At 36.4% G+C, this 25,959-nt stretch overlaps 1 protein-coding gene and 1 long non-coding RNA gene across 10 annotated transcripts; both read left to right on the forward strand.

Moving 5' to 3' along the window:
• The first annotated feature begins 911 nt into the window (after positions 1-911).
• Positions 912-3,392, forward strand: LOC122322454. 2 transcript variants are annotated; one of them, XR_006246616.1, is made up of 3 exons: positions 912-1,170; positions 2,071-2,653; positions 3,299-3,392. It is a non-coding gene; the product is annotated as an uncharacterized LOC122322454 (long non-coding RNA). The 2 variants fall into 2 exon arrangements; XR_006246617.1 differs by having other exon boundaries at positions 2,119-2,653.
• A 392-nt stretch (positions 3,393-3,784) lies between these two features.
• LOC6562508 (voltage-dependent calcium channel type D subunit alpha-1) lies at positions 3,785-25,959 on the forward strand. Of its 8 annotated transcripts, none has more exons than XM_043214699.1 (31): positions 3,786-4,166; positions 5,277-6,583; positions 6,646-6,862; positions 7,408-7,513; positions 7,726-7,865; positions 8,012-8,118; positions 8,787-8,939; positions 9,531-9,712; positions 9,835-10,354; positions 10,483-10,708; positions 10,767-10,974; positions 11,036-11,245; positions 11,302-11,417; positions 11,477-11,541; positions 11,802-11,928; positions 13,276-13,405; positions 13,569-13,735; positions 13,819-13,906; positions 16,281-16,388; positions 17,407-17,459; positions 17,523-17,669; positions 17,733-18,204; positions 18,270-18,353; positions 18,416-18,475; positions 18,535-18,723; positions 18,783-19,031; positions 19,312-19,971; positions 20,437-20,867; positions 21,382-21,422; positions 24,500-24,630; positions 24,690-25,959. In XM_043214699.1, exons 1-31 carry the CDS (start codon positions 3,829-3,831, stop codon positions 25,212-25,214), a joined length of 7,557 nt encoding a protein of 2,518 aa, XP_043070634.1. In that variant the 5' UTR covers positions 3,786-3,828; the 3' UTR covers positions 25,215-25,959. The 8 variants fall into 8 exon arrangements, with proteins under 8 accessions (XP_043070636.1, XP_043070637.1, XP_043070638.1 ...); XM_043214700.1 differs by lacking the exon at positions 11,802-11,928 and adding an exon at positions 12,643-12,760; XM_043214701.1 differs by lacking the exons at positions 16,281-16,388; positions 21,382-21,422; positions 24,690-25,959 and adding an exon at positions 14,526-14,633 and having other exon boundaries at positions 3,785-4,166; positions 24,500-24,620.

The raw sequence follows: 25,959 nt of genomic DNA on the forward strand, positions 1-25,959 counted from the left end.
TGCTTATTTCCAGCCGGATGTAGCTCATTAGCCGACTGTAGAGAGCTCATGAAATGTGAAAACACATGAGCAATATATCAAAGTATTTTTTTTTCTTGGTATTTATTGGTCAATGCAAAGAAATTGCGGCGATGAGTCAGCTGTAACACATAACAGAAAGAAAATTAGGAGAAAATAGCAAAGCAAATGATTTCTAATCCGTAAAAGTGTCAAACTGAATTTGACAATGAATTTTGAGTAGACTACCACTCTCTCTCTCTCTCTCTCTCTCTTTCTCTCTCTCTCCCTCTGTGTACTCTCTCTTGCGTTCTCACACCGTGCAACTGTCAAAATGAAACATAAAGTCTTCAGCGCATGCGTTATTTTCCAACAGCTGTTTGCTGAGCGTCTGACAACAAATGCAAGTGCGAGCAAGAGCCACAAATATCAGAAATAGATTCATTTTATTCACAAGAGTTTTTTTTCAAAAGTTGTTGGAATCAAAACGAAAATGAAACAATCATTAAAATGTCTGCATTTTTAATGGTATTTATATTTGTTTGTAAACAAATTTAATTATGTGAATTAAATTCTTTTGATATTTAGATTAAAGATCGAGAAATATCTGAATTGTGTTATTATTAGAGTTTCGATTTATGATTTATGATATCCTAAAATTGTTTTCTTTCAAATAAGCATAGTTAATAGTAGGTTTTAATTTTTGCAGATAATTGCTTTTCCAAATAAATACTTGCCAAATACGTTGAACTTTGTCTACTTTTCAATGTTACCGATAGCTGGTAAACAAATAGAATTTATTTAAACTCGTCTTCTTCATCTTTTCCAATATTTGATTACTTTTATTACAAATTGCATTTTGAAATTCTACCAAGAAACTCTTTATTTAATACACAAACCTCTTGACCCATTGTCACAACCAAGCTGGCCCCATCAGCAGCACAACAACAATCGATAAGGCCAGCTTTTAACTGTAAAGCTTGCGGGGGAAAAGCTGTTATCGTTGTATGTCAACATTTTCACGGTTGCCACGCGAAAAGCTAACAATTCCTGCACAGTGTGCTTTTGTGTCTGATTCCTTTAACGCGTTCACGTTGCTAATGGTCCAGTTGGCCTGCGTGGAGAAACCACAAAGAAAAAGAAATAATAATATTACAAATAACTAACGCCAATGTAAAACTTATGAAATCTAACACAATTGAAAACTGAAAACGCCTGTGAAATACGTGTTCTTAAGGCCAATTTTCGTGGCTGCTGTGAAAGAAAAAAACGCTTTCGCTTTTCTACGTACTGCGTCTGAAATTTTTCACACGTGTGTGTGTGTGTGTGTGTGTGTGTATGTGTGTATGTGTGTTGTGCATGTGCATGTTCTAGTGGTGTGTACGTGTGTGTGAGTTTGTGCTTATTACATATGCCTGGGTAGGTCAATCGGTCAGCATTTACTGTTGCAGGAAAATGTTTGCGGGCGCTAAAAAGTATGCTTTGCATTTTCCCCAAGCGACTCATAAAATAAACGCGCAAATTAGTTTTTAGACGCGCGCACTTGACCCCAATACGACTAAATGCCAGGCATCCAACCAAACCATTCCCACCATACTTGTGGTTAGCACTTTACAAACTTTAATCAGTGACGAATGCGACTGTGGGTCCCCGCGGGATGAGGCAGGGCGGGGTTTGAGAGCACAGCAGTAGCTGAAATTCAGTGAAAGCAAAAAGGCTTTTTTGACACTTGGCTCGAAACTTTTTTGGCTGCTGCAAAGCCAAATGTGCTTTGCTGCAAACCAAAAGAGAGAGATGAGAGAGGACAGTGAGAGAGAGAGAGAGAATGAGCTAAGGATGGAGAGACATATAGAGAGCGAGCACCAGAGTTGATTACCCATTTGACAGTTTCTGCTGGCCGAAAAAAAAAAATGTTGCGACAACAAAGAAAATGTAAACATTGCGTATGTTTTTGTTTTGATGCGCACGCACACACACACACATAGACACAGGCTCACTCACACACATAGAGACACATGCGCTTAGCATGTGTGTGTGTGTGTGTGTGTGTAAATGGTATGGATTTATATATAGCGCGCCAATCAATGATAAGTTATCAGCACTAATGGCAATTCTGTGTAGTGCAGCCGCCTGGAAATAAGCGAAATTCAATAATTGAAAAAGAAAAGGCTGATAAGACATAAGCCACAAAAATCTATAACAATAGAACCAAAAGTTACACCAGACTTAAACAAATGCCAAATTTTAAATGTTTTATTAGACAATTAACAAGGAGCACATCACAAACCGTCATTTAAACGTCCAAAGAGCAACAATTGCACCACCGTCTAACATAATAATAAAAACACAAAAAACAAACCCCCTCAATTTATCTGTGGCAAACAACAACCATAAAAAAAAAGCTCTTAGCAGGCCATGTCAAGCGGTGAGAGAGAGAGAGAGAGAAATAGTGTGAATGAGTGAGTGAGAAAGTGAGCAAGCACAATTTGCATGGGAATGTGTGTGAAGGGAAGACTGGGACACAGCTCACCTGTTGGACTGGCTGACGTTGACCGCATTTAATGGCACCGCGTTTATAGAGCAGTTCTCGAAAGTGCTGTGAATGAAAGCAGAAATCAATTTAGTCGTGGGAAGGAAACTTCAAATATGAATACAGGTACCAAATGGCGTACTTATGGCGTATGCGTAATATTCACATTTGCACATCGTTATAATAATAATGTCATGCATCAAACTTGTCAGCGCTACACTTTAAATATCATTTATCATATATTTTTTCGCATTTTAGTTAATATAAGAAAAAAAAACCTATTAACAGTACAACTCATTTGAGTCGTCTGTTGCTTAGAAATTATAAATGAGATATTGAAATTGAAATACTAATGTATAACTCCATAAATTACAAAATAGTGGTCAACCAACCTTATATATAAGGAATTACAAACTTTAAATTGAAAAAGTATACGTTTTAAAATGAAGTAGTTTCTTTCGAAAAATGACCCATTATCATTTATTATATATTTTTTGCCTAATTTTAAATTATTAAAATTAAGTACAATTTCAAAAATGCATATTATTTTGATGTATATTTTTGTAGTACAAAAAAAAAACAAAGTTTATAGATTTATTTTAGGAATTTTGAATTCAGTTTGAAATGTATCATCTTCAATCACAAACCATTTTAAATATAAAAGATTTACTCCGCACTTTCTGACCTCTGCTGTACAAATATGCACTTACCATTAATGCTTTAATAAATAACAACTCGCCAAATAACACAAATCATAAATTATTAAACTAGGAGAACATAAGGAGCATGCAACGTCAGCGCAGCATAAAGAAAAATCACCAACAGCCCAAGAACAGCAAAAGCAACAGGAACAACAACAGCAACAGCAACAACTGCAGCAGCAGCAGCAGCAGGCACAACAGCAACAACAACATAAGCAGCAAAAGCAACAGCAAATTAACAAATACGATGCCTTGGATAGTTCTAGTACCAATAATAAATTAAATCATAAAAACAGTAACAATAAGGCTAAGGATAAGGATAAAGCTAGGCAGAGGGAAACAACCACAGATTTCTCGCCCACAACAATTGATGAATCATGCCTGACCAAACACCCACAACAACAGCAATCACTTGGCAACGAGCCACACAGTTCCCGCAATGGAGCAACAACATCTTCCTCCCAGCGTCGCCGCCAGCTTCAATTTCAGCGGCAAAGGGAGGCGAAACTTTATGACCCCAGCGATGAGCCAACAGCAACAACAGCAGCAGCAGTACCACCACCACTAACAACAACAGCAACGACAACAACAACAACAACAATGGGTGGTGGGGAGCTGGTGAATTGCATAGCCTATGATGATAATACACTGGTGATTGAGCGCAAGCCATCGCCCACATCGCCAGCAACATCACGACGCTATTTGAAGGCTGAGACGCAGGCGCGGGGCAGTCGTAAATATAATCGGAAGGCGAGCACAGCGAAAAGTGATCTTGAGGTGATCGTTGTCAGGCCGGAGCATCACCATCAGCATCGATCGCCGACGATAACGATACCAGTGCCCATATCCACAGCCGCAACTACATCACCATCAGCGGTAGCAGCAACAGCAGCAACAGCAACAGCAACAACAACGGGTCAAACGGTGCTACAACAAAGGTATTTGCAACTCCAGCAGGAGCACGAAAAGAAATTCATTTACAATGCAATGCAAGAGTTTGATTATTTGGAACATACGAATTCTAGGAATTCTAGGAATTCTAGGGCATAGTAAGTTAGCCAACGACACTCCCATATTAACCATATCTAACTATTGTAAACTAACTATCGTAACTATGTGTTGTAAATCGCTGTTCGTCTCACTGTGTAAGTCTCTCTGTATGTGTGTGTGTGTCTATTTGCGTGTGTAAGAGTATAATGAAGCATGTAATAGTAATTATGATGTTATATTATAGGGCATGACTGTTGCAGTTCTAAAGCATGTTGCCTCTAGTTTAAAGTCAATTGAGAGAAAACTCATATAACTATTAGGGGATAGGTTAGGTTAATCCCTAACCTATTAGGGGATATATTCCATTTTTAAGTCGGTTAAACTAGATACGAAATCTAGTCAATACTTTGGCATAATATAAATACTAGTCTCCATTCAAAAATCAGCCTGTAATCTTTATTGATTGATTGGCTCTTTTATTATGTCAGCTTTTTTTTTTTTAATTTTTTTTTAATGCAACCCTGAAATCTGCTCCATCTCTTAACTTATCGCCAGTAGAATATACCAGACTCGAATTTAATGATATAAAAATTTAAGCCAAAGAGAAATAACGAACACACCTTTTTGCAACTTAAAATAACTCAAATAATACTAAATTAATAGTAATAAAGAAAAGGGCAGTGGGATACGCCATTTCCAAGTTTTTACAATTATTTTGGGCTTATTTGTGACCTCCAAAAATAATGGAGTCAATAATGAATAATTTAATGATTTTTTTTGCCAAAAGTTACCAACATCGCAAAATGCATTACTAAAGAATTCGACCAGAAATCTTGGTAAGCAACAAAATGGGATTAGACTATGTTGTAGTCAGTACCAACTGATCCGATTACAGTTTATATATATAATTCGTATCCACAGCATCGTTGTAAAAATGATTTATTTTTGGCAAATGCATCCCAAGAGTATGTAGTCTGAGTATAAATTAATAATAATAAAAATCAAATAACTAAAGTTTTGTCTTCTATTTCCAATCCCTCCCCCAATGTCACCAACAGTTGTCCGCTCGAGACAATCGCCAGCAGCGACGATACTACAGCGGGTAGCTCGACAAGGATACGTGGAGCAAACACTGAGCTTGCTCTCAGCACCGTCACCAGTCAAATTGTAAACAACAGCACCTACAAGCTCGACTTTAAGCAGCGCCGACACAAAAACAATAACAACGGCAGCGAGTCAGTGAGCGCCGGCAACGGTGGCAGTAAACGTCAGCGTCGCAAATCAAGTTGCACCTCGTGCGGCGGCAACGGCGGAGGCGGGGCAGGCAGCGTTAGTCAACGTCTGACGCCCGAGGAGGTCTTGACAGGGACAGCGCAGTCGGCGTGGCAACAGCAGCCCCAGAATAGTGTGACCAGCGCTGGCAGCACCAATAGTAGCTATAGCAGCGGTCCCAGAGACGACGACAGCAGCTACAGCGCCATTGGCGGCGACAGCAGCAGCAGCAACAGTTGCAACTGTGACATTACCGGCGACAACAGCACGTTGCATGGTTTTGGCGTTGGGGATGTGAGCAGCTTTATTGGCGACGACGACTGTGAGCACGGCGACGACGACGATCCTGATAACCCCGACGATCTTAGCTCACAAACCTTACGCACAGCGGCAATTGTTGCAGCCGTTGCAGCGGCAGCTAAGGAGCAGGCAGCAGCTGCAGCAGCGGGCGCCGGCAACACCGACTGCGAGAGCATCAGTGAGCGACGCCAGGATGCGGATGATGATGAGATTCGAATTATTGCAGGAGCAACGTTTAGTGGCAACGATTCGCTCGAAGATGTTGGTGATGTGGACGACAATGCCGATGTCATTGTAAGAAGGAATACGCGAAATAAACGGCCCTCCATACGGAGGACATGTAGAATCACTGAGGAGGACGACGACGGCGAGGGCGACGGCGACGCTGACTACGACGACGAGTACGACGAAGAGGAAGACGAGCCCGAGGGCACAACTATTGATATTGACGAGCAGGAGCAGCTGGCACAGCATTACGACTATAACGAACAGGACGACGACGACGAGGAAGAGAACGCCGCTGAAGACGACGACGACGACGACGGGGAGGTGGACGAGTATTACGAAGAGGAGGAGGACGAAACACAAGCATTCTCACCCTTCTACTCCAGCTCCGCGGAGCTGATTGATAACTTTGGCGGCGGTGCCGGCAAATATTTTAACATTATGGACTTTGAGCGAGGTGCCGCTGGCGGCGGCACCTTCACACCCAATGGCAACGGTGGTGCTGGCCTCGGCGGCGATCCGTCCAACAATCCGCAAACGGATATGGGCGGCGGCACCAACATTATGGGTGAGTTCAAATACATAATTGAATATCTGTTAGCTGCTGAAAATATTTTACCCCACACATAGGCATCGATGCCATGGGCATTGCAAACATTCCGGAAACAATGAACGGCACCACAATTGGACCGAGTGGCGCCGGTGGCCAAAAAGCGGGTGCTGCTGCCGGCCAAAAGCGACCGCAGCGACGCGGAAAACCTCAGCCGGATCGACCACAGCGCGCCCTTTTCTGCCTGGGCCTCAAGAATCCCATACGAGCGCTCTGCATTCGCATCGTCGAATGGAAGTATCCTTTTTGCTGATAGACTCTTATTTACATATAATGCTCTACAGTATAAACTGATTCAGTAGGACACAACTAAAATCCTGTTGCCCTTTCTTTTAGTTTTTTTACTATTAATAACCAGCCAAGAATAATTTTACTTATCGGCCAAGAGATTATACAAATAGGAAAGCTATAGTAAATCAAATACTTTATAATCATATTAGGTTAGGTTAGGTATAATCATTTAATCATTATAAAAAAAAAATACAACTTTTTTGAACTGACTCAACAGACTAAGAATCGACTTTGGAACATTCATATATTCCAAATGTAAAATTTTTCCATCTGTCGAATAGGCTTGAATTGAAGTTGTTAGCTGATTTTAAAAATCTATATACTTAAGAACTCATTAGCGTGACTTTAAATATTTAACAGATAACTAACAGATACCCACTAAAATCCGCCTGAATCAATGGTTCATACAAACGCGAATCTTATTATTTATTATTGAAGAAAGATGAAAACCACTTTGCTAATCCTTAACTCTGAAACTTAACTTCCGCTAGACCATTTGAGTTCCTTATTTTGTTAACCATATTTGCCAATTGTATTGCCTTGGCCGTTTACACGCCTTATCCGGGCAGCGATTCGAATGTGACGAATCAAACCTTGGTAAGTTTGTCGAGGCCCTTTTGCAGAGGCGTTTGCTATATAATATATATTATAATTGCTGATATTGTGGTTTATTAATCGTATTTATATTTCTCTCATCTGTCTTTTATGCATACCACCAACGTGATCACCATTCACTTGTCATTCATTTGCACCCCAATATCCATAATCCATTCATTCAAACAAATCATTTCGTAATACACACAAATTAGGAAAAAGTTGAATATATATTCCTAGTTATATTCACAGCGGAATGTGTTATGAAGATATTAGCATACGGTTTTGTGTTACATAATGGTGCATATCTAAGAAATGGATGGAATTTATTAGATTTTACAATTGTAGTTATAGGGTAAGCATATAAAATATGCCAGTTAAAAGCGTTAAGCGCCCAGGCCCCATTCCGGCCTCATTTTAACCATTTTCTATGTTACCTTATATCCAATTCAATCAAAACTGAGACACGTATGAAATTGTCTGCCCTATAATAATTTACAGAGCGATAAGTACAGCACTGTCCCATTTGATGAAGGATGCCTTCGATGTGAAAGCGCTGCGTGCCTTTCGTGTACTGCGTCCACTGCGACTTGTATCGGGTGTACCAAGTAAGAGCTTTCTGCACCACAAATGTGACAAAAACAAAAGTGTACTAAAAATTAACAGTGTCCCTGTAGAGCAAAACCAGAAAAAACAACTACGGTCTACATCGTAGTTATTATGCTACACAGAAAGAGAGGAGTTCAAAAGTATATTTAAAGAGTGCTTTTAAAAGTAGCTAGATAACTATTCTAAACTTAACTGTCAATTATTTATTGCAACTTTCAACTAGTCCTTAATGCCGTATAAGAAAAGCAAACAAACATGGAACTACTTATGCAAAACAAAAAAATTTTCAATTATATATTTTGTATTTCTTTTATTGTCCGTTTAAATCGCACAAAAATATATATTCAACCTATTTTGAGTATGGTTAAATAGTATTGCATTTTAAAATATTTAATAATAATTAATTTTGTATGATGTTCATTGAGAAGATTAAGAAAACACAAAATACTTTCGAATATAGGTTAAAAATATTGCTTCAATAAAAAGAACATTTCCAAAATTTCCTAAAAGTTTTAAAAAGTAACTCTTACTCAGTATCAATTTCTGTGTAGTGTGACAAGCTTTTGTTGTGTACCGCAGTGTAAACCGCACTTGATGTATTGTAAATCATACTCCACTTTAAACTATATCTACATTTATATATTGGCTATCCATACGCTTTCCGCAGGTCTACAGGTTGTGCTTAATTCAATTTTAAAGGCCATGGTGCCACTGTTTCACATTGCACTCTTGGTCATATTCGTAATCATTATCTATGCCATAATTGGCCTAGAGTTGTTCTCTGGTAAATTGCATAAGACGTGTCGTGATGAGGTAACAGGTAAGCACAAACAAACAAAACCAACAACATCTAAACAACAGTACAATATTTATACGTTGTACGAATATCATTCAATGTCTTGAATGCTACCAGATATGTCGCACTAAAATTCAACGTCCTGTAGCTCTATTATTAGTAGATTAGTGCACGATTTTGCGGGCAGCAACACAATCCAACACAATTCAATAAGGCATAAACGCTCTACACACACAGTTTCCACACATCCATACAAAACAAAAAAAAAGAAAAAAATATGCGAAAAAGACACCATCCTCCGAAAAATAAAAGAAAACACACTACAAATTACAAATACTGTCCAATTTTCACCGAGCATTTAAACTAATCTTCTACTTAATAGAGCTAGTTGAAATTTTAAGTAAATGGGACAAATGGGCGGCATATTCCGCAACAAAATTATAAACTCAAACAAGCTCACCCCAAAGACAAAAACACAGAATCACAATCATTATCATCCCAATTATCATATCTCATCTCATAGTACATCTCATCACTAATGCATGAAAACTAAAAAAAAAAAAAAAAAAAAATCAAAAAAAAAAAACAATCCCAAACAAATAACTCGGAATCTAGGTGAATACGAGGATGATATGAGACCCTGCGGCGTAGGCTACGCTTGCCCTGACGGCATGAAGTGCTACGGCAATTGGGTAGGACCCAATTACGGTATTACGAACTTTGACAACTTTGGACTGGCCATGTTGACGGTCTTCCAGTGTGTCACACTCGAGGGCTGGACAGATGTTTTGTATTATGTAAGTTGCTTGGTAGTAAAAAAGCTGTTGTCGGGTTCAGAATACAGACGGATAGACAGAACTTTTACAAGTGTATTTGTAAAGAAGCATTTATGATGAGAAATTTCCACTCCCCCTCACAGATACAAGACGCGATGGGCAGCGACTGGCAATGGATTTACTTTATTTCCATGGTCATTTTGGGCGCATTTTTCGTTATGAATCTGATTCTTGGTGTGTTGTCCGGTGAGTTCTCCAAAGAGCGTAACAAGGCCAAGAATCGCGGCGACTTTCAGAAGCTGCGCGAGAAGCAACAAATCGAGGAGGATTTGCGCGGATACCTCGACTGGATAACCCAGGCCGAGGATATTGAGCCAGATGCAACGGGCGGCCTAATGCCCGATGGCAAGGGTAAGCAACAGAACGAAATGGACTCTACCGAAAATATGGGGGAAGAGATGCCCGAAATGCAAATCACCGAATCGCGTTGGCGCAAATTGAAGAAGGACTTCGATCGGGTCAATCGACGAATGCGTCGAGCCTGTCGCAAGGCAGTCAAGTCGCAGGCATTCTATTGGCTGATCATTGTGCTGGTGTTTCTGAACACTGGCGTCCTTGCTACCGAGCACTATCGCCAGGTGTATTGGCTGGATGATTTTCAGGGTGGGTGTACATCAATGCAATAATACGTTTCCTAAACTTTCATTTATTGATATTCATAATTTCATTAAACAAAAAATTTATTGAATATTTACTTTTATATTGCAATTATTTGATCTTTCGCATTGCAGAATATACAAACATGGTCTTTATTGGGCTTTTCACGTGCGAAATGTTGCTGAAAATGTACAGCTTAGGCTTCCAGGGCTACTTTGTGTCGCTATTCAATCGCTTCGACTGTTTCGTTGTGATTGGCAGCATTTCCGAGACGCTGCTGACAAAAACGGGAATGATGCCTCCATTGGGCGTCTCAGTGTTGCGTTGTGTGCGCCTGTTGCGTGTCTTCAAGGTCACCAAGTGAGTTGTGGAATTATCTAAAAAAAAATCTTGTAATCAACACATGCACTTGTTTTAGATACTGGCGATCTCTATCGAATCTAGTTGCTTCCCTATTGAATTCAATACAATCAATTGCTTCGCTATTGTTACTGCTCTTCCTATTTATTGTGATATTTGCATTGCTGGGCATGCAGGTTTTTGGTGGTAGATTTAATTATAATGAGGAGGAGAAGTATCGCATGAATTTCGATTGCTTCTGGCAGAGCCTGCTTACAGTATTCCAGGTGAGAATATATATATAGAAAATAGTAGATTTTGTATTGATATACAACAATTATATTATAGATCATGACTGGTGAGGATTGGAATGCTGTCATGTATGTGGGCATTAATGCTTATGGCGGCGTCTCCTCATACGGTGCCTTGGCTTGTATATACTTTATAATATTATTCATATGCGGCAATTATATACTGTTAAATGTGTTCTTGGCCATTGCTGTGGATAATTTGGCCGATGCTGACTCCCTGTCGGAGGTGGAAAAGGAAGAGGAGCCGGCAAGTATCTTTCTTTTACACAATCGGAATATTATGATTTATTTATTCACTTACAGCAAGACGAGGGTGCTATGAAAAGATCGCACAGTCCCACGCCCACCATAGACGGCTTGGATGATGAACATATGAGCATTGATATTGATTTGGAACATCAAGAGATGGATGATGAGAAGTTGTGTAGTATTTGCCAACATTATAAGACGGATCTTTAATACCTTTATATATTTTTAGGGATCATGAGACCTTATCTGATGAGGAAGTGCGTGAAATGTGCGAAGATGAAGAAGAAGAAGAGGGTGAGTTGCATATTAGCTTTGAGCTCTTAGCTGAACTTAACTAATCTATAAGTTATGTATCTGAAAAGTACTTAGAAAATAAGTATAGTAAGTTAAGCACACTTACATACATACAAATCATTAATATATACACTCGGATTAGACACTTACTAAACCATAGTCGAAAATTTGATTGATTGATATTCATGCTGCTGACGCTTTCATTTGCTGCCTTGGAAAACACACAAACACACAACTATCAATTTTGTTTTAATCAAAAGATTCCCATTCTGAAGTATCAGCACGTGTTACTGCACGACCCCGACGTTTATCTGAAGTCAGCATGAAGAAGACTAAAAAGCCCATACCACGAGGCAGTGCATTTTTCATTTTCAGTTACACAAACAGGTAATTCAACAACAACATCAAAACATTCAGAACAACAACAACAACTACAACAACAAAAATACAATATTGACACTTGTATTATTCACGAGTCTTTTTGGCAATTTCTTTAAACATTTTGTTGAATGTTTTCTTGCACACTGGTTTTGTACGGCTATTTTTTGCATGATTGCATTTTACATAGGTTATACGAAATATTTGAAAATAAAAAACGATACTTGATCATTTGATGTCAAGCTGTAGCTTATGCACTGTACATAAAGTTAATTGCAGCTTAATTTTGATTTTCAGTTAATGAACCACATTTTGACAAGCATCTAAGACTGAAAGTCATTTGCATTGAAAATTAATCATCGCTTTAATTTGCATTTAGTAAAGCAGTTAGTAAATTAGAAGTTTCAAGAACTACACACAGATACCCATATTTTAACCATAAACCAGTTTCCTTTTAAAGGTTTTACCCCACTTCGAACCCAAACACAATTTGAAATTTGACTTTTCATTTCTTTTTAAGACAAAAATATACTTAGAACTTAAGAATTTTTTTTGTCACTTTTTGTACATAAGTTTTTAATTACTATAAGCTATTTATTATTATTTATATATATATACATATATTTCTTAATTTAAGCATCCCTGTTTTTCTACATGAATCAATATGTGTTTATTATTTTTTCCACATTGGCAAATGATGTATAAAAAATTTATTGCATATAGTGGATGAAGAAGGCATGATAACAGCACGCCCACGACGTATGTCTGAGGTTAATACGGCTACGAAAATTCTACCTATACCACCGGGCACATCATTCTTTCTTTTCTCCCAAACAAACAGGTTTTTATGTTTTAGTTAATCATACCAATTATATATATATGGCTTGGGTAATAACCAAGAGTGTTCATACTTCCTATACTTTGTTATAAATTCCATTACTTTTTGTGTGTGTGCGTGTGTTTTGTGTGTGTGATGTGATGTATTCCTATGAATGTAATATTATAATATTGTAATTGTCTTTTGTTTAACAATATTTATGTATTATGTGTACCTGTGTCTAGATGTTTAGATTTACATTTGTTTTGTCGTTTTAGCGAATCGAAAATCTTTTGTATCACCAGACCAATACAGTTGTTATTGTCCCTTAGTTATTAGAGTTCTTCAAACTGAAAATTTGATATGCCAAACGTTCTCTTAGCAATTGCTTTTTTTCCATAACATTTAATAATATTTGAATAATTATTATATTAACTTGAAATGCACGTTTATAATTGGTTTTGCTGTTATTTTTGTTTTTTTTTTTTAGTTTACCCTCAGTTTTGGGCATTTATTTAGAACATTTTATTTCTTCACAGATTTCGTGTCTTTTGCCACTGGCTCTGCAACCACAGCAATTTCAGCAACATTATCCTCTGTTGCATTATGTTCTCATCGGCCATGCTGGCAGCTGAGAATCCACTAAGGGCCAACGATGATTTAAATAAAGTAAGTAGCTCCCGAACCGAATCGAAAACAGACGGGCAACTCAATATTTCGTAAGTTGTGAATGGGTCTGCTTCAGAAGAGTGTTCGTAGATTTGTATTTGTATTTAAATATTTGTCAATTGTCAAATAAATTTTCATGTTGTCACCCCGTTCAATTTTGCAGGTACTCAATAAATTTGATTATTTTTTCACGGCAGTTTTCACAATAGAACTGATTCTGAAATTGATTTCATATGGCTTCGTGTTACACGACGGAGCCTTTTGCAGATCCGCATTTAATCTACTAGATTTACTTGTGGTCTGCGTCTCATTGATATCTCTAGTATCCAGGTAAACACAATAAAGACTACTCTAACCCAGTAGTTGATAAACTTACTTCTGGAATATAATTATAACGTCGATTTCAACTGCAGTTCGAATGCGATTTCAGTCGTGAAAATTCTTCGCGTTCTCCGAGTTTTAAGGCCACTGCGCGCCATTAATCGAGCCAAGGGTCTGAAGGTAAGCCACATTTCTATGATTTCACAGTTATCGTTTATTATTATTATCGATTTTATTCACCTGCTTCTATTAAAATCGTTTAATTTCTTTGACGTTTTAAGTTTACGTTTGTTCTTATTATTTAGACAAACGCTACACTACAACAATAATTTTTAATTTTAGTTTTTTTATTTTATTTTTTTTGCGAGCTAATAATCAAATCTTGTCTTTTTGCAATAACCCCAATACGAAGTGCAGAAAAAAAAACTTAAATGCGTAGTTTCCAAATGATGAAAACCAATTGAAATCAAAAACCTTGAAATGCTGGGTGTAGGGTGCACCACGAAAAGCTCTATTGGCTGAATTATACACTACAAAATATAGTATATAAATATATCTATTTAAATTCAACAACTGTTTAATTTTGAGTTGAACTTTTAACACCTAACGAAAATGGGCGTGGAATAAATGCTATGGGCGTGGCTTAGGCATAGTCAAACTATGTGCCATACATGTTGATACTAAAACCGAAACGCAATTTTAACACCAATTAAATCTTGAGCTATTTTATACATACATATATAGAGTATATCTTAAATATCGTATTATAACTATACATATATCGTCGTATCATATACAGCATGTTGTTCAATGTGTCATAGTCGCTGTTAAGACTATCGGAAATATTGTGCTCGTCACATGCCTACTGCAATTCATGTTTGCCGTTATAGGAGTCCAATTGTTTAAGGTATGATTTTGTTTTTAAGTGCTTACTCTTTTTTCGTTTTCGTTAAGTAATCAAAATAAAAATAAAAAAAAGAAGAACTGTATAAAAGCCGAGCGATATTTAAGTATAATAATTCTAGAGAGCATATATATTCAATTTTCTAGTTACTTTTAATCATAAAAAATTGCTTATGATTAAAGTTTATTTTTTCGTGTAAACTAATGGATATTTCAAGAATTCCTTTAGCTAATCAATAGTCCTTTATTTGTAAATTGTATAGGTACTCGTACATATACTATAATTGCACAAACATGCAACTTTTAATAATATTAACATTTTGTTGTTGTTCCAAATTGTTAAATGTTTGAATTGCTATCCTTAACATTTAAACAATAACCTTTCTTTAAGCTATACAATATTGTTTTTGATATTATTTCAATTGATCTTTATTAATTTTGTATGACTAATAGCTAAAAACGGCACAAATTGTACAATTGTAAATAATATCCAATATGCTGCATAGTATTGCTTATTAATGCTCAGCATAATAACTGTGGCAACATTTTTAGTGAGAGCATCTTTCAATAGGAGTTTTGTATGAAGAAAATAAGGATTACTGAGGTACTACATAGTGGGGCATTGTAATAAACTAATTTATTCTGACTATAATTAAGCCAACCGATATTACATATTAGTCTGACTTTAAGTATACACCCAAATATTGTTTTTCAGCACTTGGGAGAAATAAAACCCACCCATACAGACCTAACATTACTCACACAAATTAAACCATATAAACTTGTCAATTCTGATATTCCACACCCATTTTCTGCGTTGTATGCGTCTATCCCAGAGAAACAAATATAAGAAATAAGTGTCACATTGAATTCCCACAATATCACATGCCGCAAAAACACACACATAATATAATGTTAAAGCACACGCATATTGAACTATTCCAATATTTAAACATCATGCAGCGACCAACCTTGCACCCTAGCATCAAGGCAAACCAAACAGCAAAACCGAAGAGAATTAAAAAAAAATCAAATTGTGTACAAAACATCTAGTTAACTTTATGTTGGTAGATCTATTTGTTGTTGTAACAAACCACTTGGTCATAAAACATAGATACTAATTCATACTTCACATTTTATTATAATTATTCATTTCTTTTTAACAATTTTTATTTAAAAAAAAAAAATCAACATTATTCTCATTTTCCACTGATATTTAGTGTCATTAACCTCGTTTTAATTGTAAAAAGTACACACACAAACATTAATTTATTTTTAGCATACAAAACAACTTTCAGAATTAAACCCCTACAAATGAATTTTCCTCTTTTTCTCTCTTTTATCGTTTCGGTTTTCGAATATTTTGCCACACACAAACAATTGCATTGTGTACCATTTGCTTTGGCAAAAAAAATTTTGATTTAATTGAAACTATTCCAAAAATGTGGCCACAATAACAAAAATTCCCGCTGATTGATGCTACATAAACACACACCCACACACATCGCATAAAAAAAATAAAATTAAAAAAAAAACAAAAACAAAAACAAAAAATACACATCATACACGCCTGTCAATTCTTTTGCTATTCCACACATTCGACTAAAACACAAAAACAAATATTGGGCCACTCTGCAAAAAAAATACACAGTATGTGGTCAAGTGCGTCGTTGTCGCAATTAAAACCATTGGTAATATTATGTTGGTTACATATTTATTGCAATTCATGTTTGCCGTTATTGGAGTGCAACTCTTTAAGGTAATTTTTTTTCAATTATATAAACAAAAAAAAACTAAATGAAAATTTAAATTGGTAAAGGGTAACTAGAATCGGCTTTATGTGTGCGCTTTTATGAAAGAATTCAATTTACTCGCTGCTTAATATGTGTGCTTTGAATTTTTAATGTACTCCGATCTACTGTCAATTTTCGATTGGATAGATATATGAAACTTAATTGGAGAATGAACTTAAATATGTGTACTTTGGGGGCATTTGTTATGATAGGCTTTAACTATGAACTCTGATCTCTTATGATGTGTGAAATCTTTTGATTTTTCTTAGCTTTACAGAATGAATTTTACTTCATGAAATGATATTGGTAAACTTAATTAAATTATGCTCTAAGCTCATTAATTATATACAAATTCATGATATCGTTGCGAATATTACACTTTCCAATTAGCTTAAAAAAGCTTTCAACGCCTCGCCAGCTGTTATTTAGCTTTACAGCCTAATCCCAAAACATTTTCAACTTATACCAATGAGTTCTGTTCCCTATTAGCTACATACTTCCTAGCTGATTATTTACAGCCAGTTAAGCTGCTCGCTAACAATTTGTATTATATATGTATTTACCTATATTAACACTTTGAAACCCAATCCTGAAATGTTTGTAACAACTTGTGTATTGTATTGTTTTAGTCCCGTCTGTAAATATAATGTGATGTCCAATTCAAATCTTGTGTCCGTTCCGAAAAAGCAATCAATTAAGAAAACAAAAATCCTATGTGTATGTAAATTTGTTTGCAAATGAGACACCCTGTATATCGATGTAAATATAGACTAGCTTAGTCTATAGTATCGCTGCATAATACGTATAATTAGGCATTAGTCGATAGTACTATCGAGAAGTTGTAGTTAAATGCCCTTAACTGCTGTGTACCCAGAAGTTAAGAGCATTTTTCATAAGTTTATCTCGAATGATTTCTTCAACAATTTCATTAATAAACATCTACATATCTGTTCTGGGTCCGTAAATCATCAATCCAACATATAGGGTAAATTTTTCTCATGCACCGATGGTTCTAAAATGGTGAGAGAGGAATGCTAGTAAGTATCTGATGACCTTTTTTTACTCAGTATAATAGGTAATATATCTATTTTATTTTTTAGCGGCACCTATCTAGTTTACGAGGGTGGGGATATGAACAAGCCACGTCTTAAGGAGCGCGCATGGAGCAATAACGGTTTCCATTTCGACGATGTAGCCAAAGGCATGCTAACACTTTTTACCGTTTCCACCTTTGAGGGCTGGCCAGCGTAAGTAATGCACACATTTCCAGTTTTCAGTTGGTTAATAATTGATTTTTACTTCCTCTATAGGCTCCTCTATGTCTCTATTGATTCAAATCAGGAAAATGGCGGTCCAATACACAACTTCCGTCCTATAGTCGCTGCCTACTATATAATCTATATTATCATAATTGCCTTCTTCATGGTCAACATCTTCGTCGGTTTCGTTATTGTCACTTTCCAAAATGAGGGTGAACAGGAGTACAAAAATTGTGATCTGGATAAGAACCAGCGAAATTGCATTGAGTTTGCCCTGAAAGCGAAACCGGTTCGTCGATATATACCGAAACATGGCATACAGTATAAAGTCTGGTGGTTTGTGACATCATCATCGTTTGAGTATACAATATTTATACTGATTATGATAAACACGGTCACACTTGCTATGAAGTTCTATCAGCAACCCTTATGGTATACGGAACTGCTGGATGCACTCAATATGATATTCACAGCAGTATTTGCCTTGGAATTTGTCTTTAAACTGGCTGCTTTTCGATTCAAAGTGAGCGTAGAACTTAGTTTAATTTATAATACTTTAAAGTATTAATTTATATTTATTTTTCATAGAACTATTTCGGTGATGCGTGGAACGTTTTCGATTTCATTATTGTGCTTGGCAGCTTTATAGATATTGTTTATTCCGAAATTAAGGTTTGAATGTTTCTCTACATTATCCAGAATATATTTAACAAATTTTTGTCTTGCTAATACAGAGCAAGGACACACAGGCCGCGTGTGATATTGTCGAGGGCTGTAAAGCCAAGACTAAGGCGGTATGTCTTTAATAACCTAACAAATGAAAACTTTTCTCACAGCTTCTATTTACCTGCAGGCTGGCTCGAATTTAATTTCCATAAATTTCTTTCGACTGTTCCGTGTTATGCGTCTCGTCAAGCTACTCAGCAAGGGTGAGGGTATCCGTACGCTCCTCTGGACCTTCATCAAATCATTTCAGGCTCTACCCTATGTGGCTCTGCTCATAGTGTTGCTCTTCTTCATCTACGCAGTTGTGGGCATGCAGGTGACTCTCTTTGAAAGATACCATATATCCATACGATATTAAACTTGATAATCCTACAGGTCTTTGGCAAGATAGCGCTGGATGGTGGCAATGCCATAACTAGGAACAACAATTTCCAAACATTTCAGCAGGCAGTGCTGGTGCTGTTTCGCTCAGCCACCGGTGAGGCGTGGCAGGATATTATGATGGCCTGCTCAGCGCAACCGGATGTGCATTGTGATATGAACTCGGATACGCCGGGCGATCAGTGCGGTTCATCCATAGCCTATCCCTATTTTATATCCTTCTATGTGCTGTGCTCATTTTTGGTGGGTATTACACAATCTATCTATATTTTCACTGTTCATTACACTTTTTAAGTTTCTCAAATTCAATTTAAGAACGATTTTTCTAAATATTGCATTTAAATTCATAACATTAATGAATTCAAAATAATTATTGGAAGAAAATTTTCTGTATTTCTATATATTTTCATTATTTTGATTTATTAGATCATAATGAAACAGAAGGCTAAAAAATGAATCAGAATTGACTACAATATTATGAAATCCAGTTAATTATATAGCTTCAAACCATTTCCATTTTCAGATCATTAACTTGTTTGTGGCCGTCATCATGGATAACTTTGATTATCTAACGCGCGATTGGTCCATCCTGGGTCCACATCATTTGGACGAGTTTATTCGCCTGTGGAGCGAATACGATCCGGACGCTAAAGGGCGCATCAAGCATCTCGACGTGGTCACCTTGCTAAGGAAGATATCACCGCCATTGGGCTTTGGCAAGCTGTGTCCGCATCGCATGGCCTGTAAGCGACTGGTCTCCATGAACATGCCCCTTAATTCCGACGGAACGGTGCTCTTCAATGCCACCCTTTTCGCGGTTGTGCGTACCTCGCTGAGTATAAAAACTGAGGGCAACATCGATGATTGCAATGCTGAATTGCGCGCCACAATTAAGCAAATCTGGAAACGCACCAATGCAAAGCTACTGGATCAAGTGGTGCCGCCACCGGGCAACGATGATGAAGTCACAGTGGGCAAGTTCTATGCCACGTATCTGATACAGGACTATTTCCGTCGCTTCAAGAAACGCAAGGAACAGGAGGGCAAGGAGGGACATCCCGATAGCAATACGGTTACACTGCAAGCGGGTCTACGCACGCTGCACGAAGTGTCGCCAGCGCTGAAGCGCGCCATCTCAGGAAATCTGGATGAGCTGGCCGAGGAACCAGAGCCCATGCATCGCGTAAGTCAATAACAAAGTTCTTAAAGTCTCCAAGCCAAACTTGAAGAGGTTTTTCTATAAAATCATTGTTGCAATATTTTGTATACCCTGCACACATTCGAGATTGGTAAGAAAAGTATAAGGATTTTGTCCAACATTAAGTAAAAGCCAGAAGAAAGCATCTCCGACCTCATATATAGATCAACAGCCGAGTTGATTTAGCCATGTCCGTCTGTCTGTCCCTCGCACCATCTGTCTACAAGTTCTCGTATACCATGCGCATATCACTCTATATCTATATATTAAAGATTAATTTCTGGTGTGGAATACAACCTGAAAATATGCTACTCTGTCTTGTGTCTTTTTGAAAGACTCCCACCTAAATGTTATTTAATAGTGGTTATTGGTTTGGTGACAAAATAAATTGAAAACTGTGAATCTAATTTCACAACCTTAATGAATTTGATTTATGCTCTTTGCCCACAGCGCCATCATACGCTGTTTGGCAGTGTTTGGTCTTCGATACGTCGTCATGGCAATGGCACTTTCCGTCGCAGTGCCAAGGCCTCACAGAGCAATGGGGCACTGACCATTGGCGGCTCCTCGCTGGCCGCTGCGGGCGTGGGCGGCAGCAGTTTGGTGCTGGGCAGCGCAGACAGCGGTGGCGTCGATTACCTTTACGATAATCTCAATCGGAGCGTCGCCGATGGTGTCAATCACATCACCCGCAACATAATGCAGGCCAGGATGGCGGCCAGTGGCAAGCTGCACGATGAGCTGCATGCGAGCAGCGGTGGCGAGTTGCGTACCTTTGGCGAGAGCATCTCGATGCGTCCGCTGGCGAAGAATGGTGGCGGAGTCGGTGCAGCCACTGTGGCCGGCACTTTGCCGCCGGAGGCCAATGCGATATCTTATGAGTGAGTATTGGGGGAAGTTTTGAGGCTACGTTCTGCGAAAGAGGGGAAATGAAAACTCGATGCCGCGCGGGAGTTGGTCATTTTATTAATTCTCTAGAGTCTAGACGCACACGAAATCTGTCAATTCTTGAGTTTCCATTCCATATATACTTCTTGTTATTATGGCTTGCTGTTTAGTGAGTTATATTTTGTCTCATCATTTTGGCCACGTTTGTATGGCATTTTGTTCTTTATTTAGTGCGCCTTTAACGTTTGTAATGGACAAAAGGAGCCCGGGCCACAGATTATTGTTCTTGGCCATCAATTTAGTTGCAAAATTAGAAAATTAGTTGAAAAATCACCAGCAAAAAAAAACAACCTGACTTTAATTAAGAAAAATAATATAATTATATATCATACTTATATTTATGCGTGTTAGCGTGTTTATAAACTCGATACAAAGAAAAATACCAACCAACATTCACTGAGAACCGAACAACAACAAATTTACTCAATCCCCGAACATTAATTTCAGCAACCGCAATCGTGGTATTTTATTGCATCCATATAATAATGGTAAGCGCAAAAATGCTGCAATTGCAACAACTACTGCAACAACAGCAAAAAGCAATTGCACAAAAAAAAATTTATTTAATTGTTTATTATAATTTCTCGAGTTAACCCGAAAAACAAAAAAACATTTGTTTGTTGTGGCATTTTATATTTGAGTTTTCTTTGGCTCCCACACACAACATCCACCGAAAACCTCTGATTTCTTCAACTAACGCCTCAGTTCTCTAATTCTTTTTGTTTTGCGCATACTAATTAATTAATTATCGAATTATCATTTTTCGGTATATACATATAACATTTGTAGCGCAGCATCATTATTATTATTGTACATTTTTTCGTAATCGCCACTAAAATTCTGAGTTGTGAGTTCTAAATTTTGCCTGCGGCATGCCCAAAAAAAAAACAAAAATCACAATATCGAAATAATATTATTAAATAACTGACTAATAAGCGCAATTTAAACCACAAAATAAACGAAAATCGCTATGGTTTCAATGTGTTTTTGGCTGTTTGTGAAGCGCGGCGTTACAGAAATGATGACACTCAAAACACTCAACAGAATGGAAATTAATTTCGACTCGTAGTAAACATTGCATTAGCTCTATGCGCAGTTTTTAATAATACAATATCGTATATATTTATATATATAGTGTACACTTAATCGTAGAATTTAGTAGTTTAGTTGGGCTACTCTAGAAACGCTTTTTGCTGCCTCTTATACATACTAAAATATATATATATACATATTATATACTCAGCCTCAGTAGATTATATAGACACACAAAACAACAATTAAACAAAGCATATAAATCAAATGGATATTAAACTAAAATTAAACCCATACATAAACTGATATAATAATGAAAGCAAGACTTTTGCTTTGAATAATGAACAGTGTAGTTTTTAAAAAATATTTACAAATTGAAGTTATTTCTTTGCTAGAAATATATTTTAGCATGAGGGAGTTCTATTTGTTTAGCTTTAATTATCACTAATTTAAAATGATTTAATTGGATATTTAAATTAGTACTATTTTACTAGTTATTGATTAAAATAAATCGATAACTAGTAGTTGATGACTAAGTAAAAAGTTATTGATTGGGGTTCCATTATGATAACTTTGAAGTATTCTCAAAAACGATATACGTATTGAATAAAATATCTACAACTCTTTCAGCTTATAAGCGTTGTGCTCTAACCAAATGCACATGGCTCCTTTTGTTGATTACAAACTAACAAATTGAGATTGATTCAAGCTTAATTTGTAATTGATTAATAAGCAACCAATTGTCAAACCTAAAAATTGTGTAATACTTTTAAGGTCCAATCTAAATTTTAAACTGAATTCTATGCAAAATTGTGTTGTTAAAGTAATTTGTTTTTGTATAACTCTTTTTTATAAACATCTTTATTATAGCTTAAGTGATTCGAGTTTAAAAACAACCGAGTGCTGAGTTTCGAACACTGAATAACTTCCTGGATGAGTCCCAGAGAGTTCGAACCACATATGTAGCTCTCATTACGGCCAAATGGGCAAAGAAAATTTTATGTTTGTTTCATAATTTATCATTTTGTATTAAATATACCAATTTGTTTGTTTTTGTTTTTGTGCAACAAACCATTCCCTAAGTATTGTAAAAAAAAATATAAATAAAAAGAGTTTTATGTAACTGCTTAGACCTGCGTGGAGTAAAACATAACACCAAAAACAACAACAACAACCAACAACAACTGAACAACAACAAGAACAACCGTTTAACACGCAACAAAGAACGAATCGAATTGAAAAAGGTTACCATAATCAAAGTATTTCTTACAAATCTTAATCCAAATGATATCGGTGTCTATATACTTATATACCAGTGTTGTTGTGCCCATATGTACTCATAAGCTGGCCTGGCCGACTGAGCGTATACCCATCAAAGTGTGCCTTGCGTCCATCAAATACTTATAATCTAATAATTATTATATACCCATGTCAACGATACTCGTATATTCAATTATTATTTATATATGCCAAATCTTCAACAAAACAAAATGTTCGTTAACTGTTGTATTAATGTTGTCTTATCGTCGCTTCTTATGTTTTATGTGGGGGTGCCCTATAGATATGAAATCCAGAGAATCCAATACAAAATACACTCTGTGAATACTTAGAGCATACACACATACACACACTCACACACACATTGAAAGATATTGCTTGGTTTTTGATTGGCTTGAGCTGATCCGCCTGCTTCGTTAATAAAACGCTGCCCATGCCTTAGAAATTGCCTTAGTAACGCCTTTGTAGAGCCCGCCTTAAGGACATGTCTGCATTGCCTTCAAGGATAAATAAATATCATATATTGTTTGTATATGCCTCAATAGCGATCGTTGCTTGCTTTAGTTTATAGTTAATTAACTTTTTATTTCTCTAGAATATGCTTATTTCATTTACATAAAGCTGTACAATAACATCTAAAATATTAATATAGCCTGTATTATTGAATGCTTAACTAACAGTCAACTATAATTTAAGTTGTCTTATTAAGTAAATGCTTGATGATCATATTGGTTGATGGGAAACGGTCGTTTGATAGTTTAAATGAATAATTTATAATTTTCTTTTAATTAAAATGACTGCTCAATCTCAGAGAAGTTGCTAAAATTCACAATTCAGAAGCAGAAGAAACAAAGAAAAGTCTTTTTTCTGATAGTGATATTGTAAAACATAATTTTAAAATAAACGTGTTATAAAATTATAATTGCGGGACTTTCAAATACATTTACAACCATCTTAAATTATGTCATAACTCGTTCAAATAATTTTACGTAAGTCAAGTGTTCGATAAATAAGTAAATATACAAAATAATAATTTCTTAAATGGGATAAATGTAGATTGCTTAACATGTGATATTTTACTTATTTATAAAGACAGGTAATACTTCAAAGCCTAGGTAGACTGACAAGTATGACAAATTTAAATATGATCATCAAGCGGTGTACAAATTTTTAAAGAAATGTTTTGGAAACAATAATTTCTTCCAATAATAGATAATAAACCAACTTGTATTTCATATTTTATGCAATTATATAGTCTACGCACCCAATGGTGCTATTCCTGGCCACGAACGCATGATCCAATCGACACCAGCTAGTCCTTACGATCAGCGTCGTTTACCAACTTCATCTGAAATGAATGGCCTAGCCGAATCATTGATTGGAGGGGTGAGACTATTCTCATATTAATCAATTATATGCCAACATAAATATTCGGTTTCTTTTAGGTACTCGCCGCTGAGGGTCTAGGAAAATATTGTGATTCCGAGTTTGTGGGCACAGCTGCTCGGGAGATGCGTGAGGCGCTCGATATGACGCCCGAGGAGATGAATTTGGCTGCCCATCAGATACTGTCCAATGATCATTCGTTGAGCCTGATTAGCAGCAGCAATGGCAGCATCTTTGGTGGTAGTGCCGTCGGTGGTGGTGGTGGTGGCGGTGGCAGCAGCAGCATTGCTGGTGCATTTGGTGGCAGCGCCAGCGGGCCATCATCTTTCTCACCTCAACATCAGGGTTCGGGCACTTTACAATCACCACCGATACCAGATAATCGTCTTAGACGAGTTGCCACAGTAACGACCACTAATAATACTAAGTCTCAATTTAGCCAAAATAATACTAATAATAATATAAATAGTAGAAATAATGCTGTAATGCCTACGACTAGCCAAAGAACTATTTCACCCACTCAACAACAACAATCACCACAGCGCAACTTGGCCGGTGGTCAAGGTAACCCTGCCTCCTCATAGCATACAAATTGTAGTCCATACATGCAAAATGTCTTCTTGATGGAATTTTAAATGTAACATTTATGAACATTTTTTTGTATCATTTTTAGCAAAGAAAAAACAACACTAGTTATAGATTAATCAAGTCAAATATGCTCTTAGCAACAACTTGAGAAATATATGAGAATATGAGAAAGATTTGTAAATCTTGTAAAAAGCATTGTATGTACTTACTTATATAATTAATGGTTTGCCTTTTTGATAACGTCTATGATGGTTTATCGTCCTTTATAAACAACCAAAAAATTAAAAAAAGAGATGAAAAACTTAAAATAATTATTATAATAACAATGACACACAAACACACAACATATTGTATATGAACAAATATATTTTTTAAAAACTGATAACGGAAAAAAAACATACAACCTAATTGATTAGTTACTATAATCACCAATAATTAAATATAACAATAAAGTAATTCATCATAATAAGTACATCAACACGCATCTATTGCACTTACATACATACGATGTACGTATTTCAATTTAGACGCATTTTATTTTTTAAGTATTTGATAATTGCGTAAATAAAGCATACAAATATGGAATTGTTTAATATGTAAAAATGTAAACCAAAATATTAAAACGAAAACAACAAAGCAAAAACAAATAACTAATGATTTCAATGAATGAACGCCCAAACTGAATAATGAATTGTTATGATTGATTTTATAAAAATAAATGATCAAATTAAAAAATTTAAA

Source organism: Drosophila grimshawi, unplaced genomic scaffold, assembly GCF_018153295.1.
Source record: "Drosophila grimshawi isolate 15287-2541.00 unplaced genomic scaffold, ASM1815329v1 contig_1377, whole genome shotgun sequence".
NCBI lineage: Eukaryota > Metazoa > Arthropoda > Insecta > Diptera > Drosophilidae > Drosophila > Drosophila grimshawi.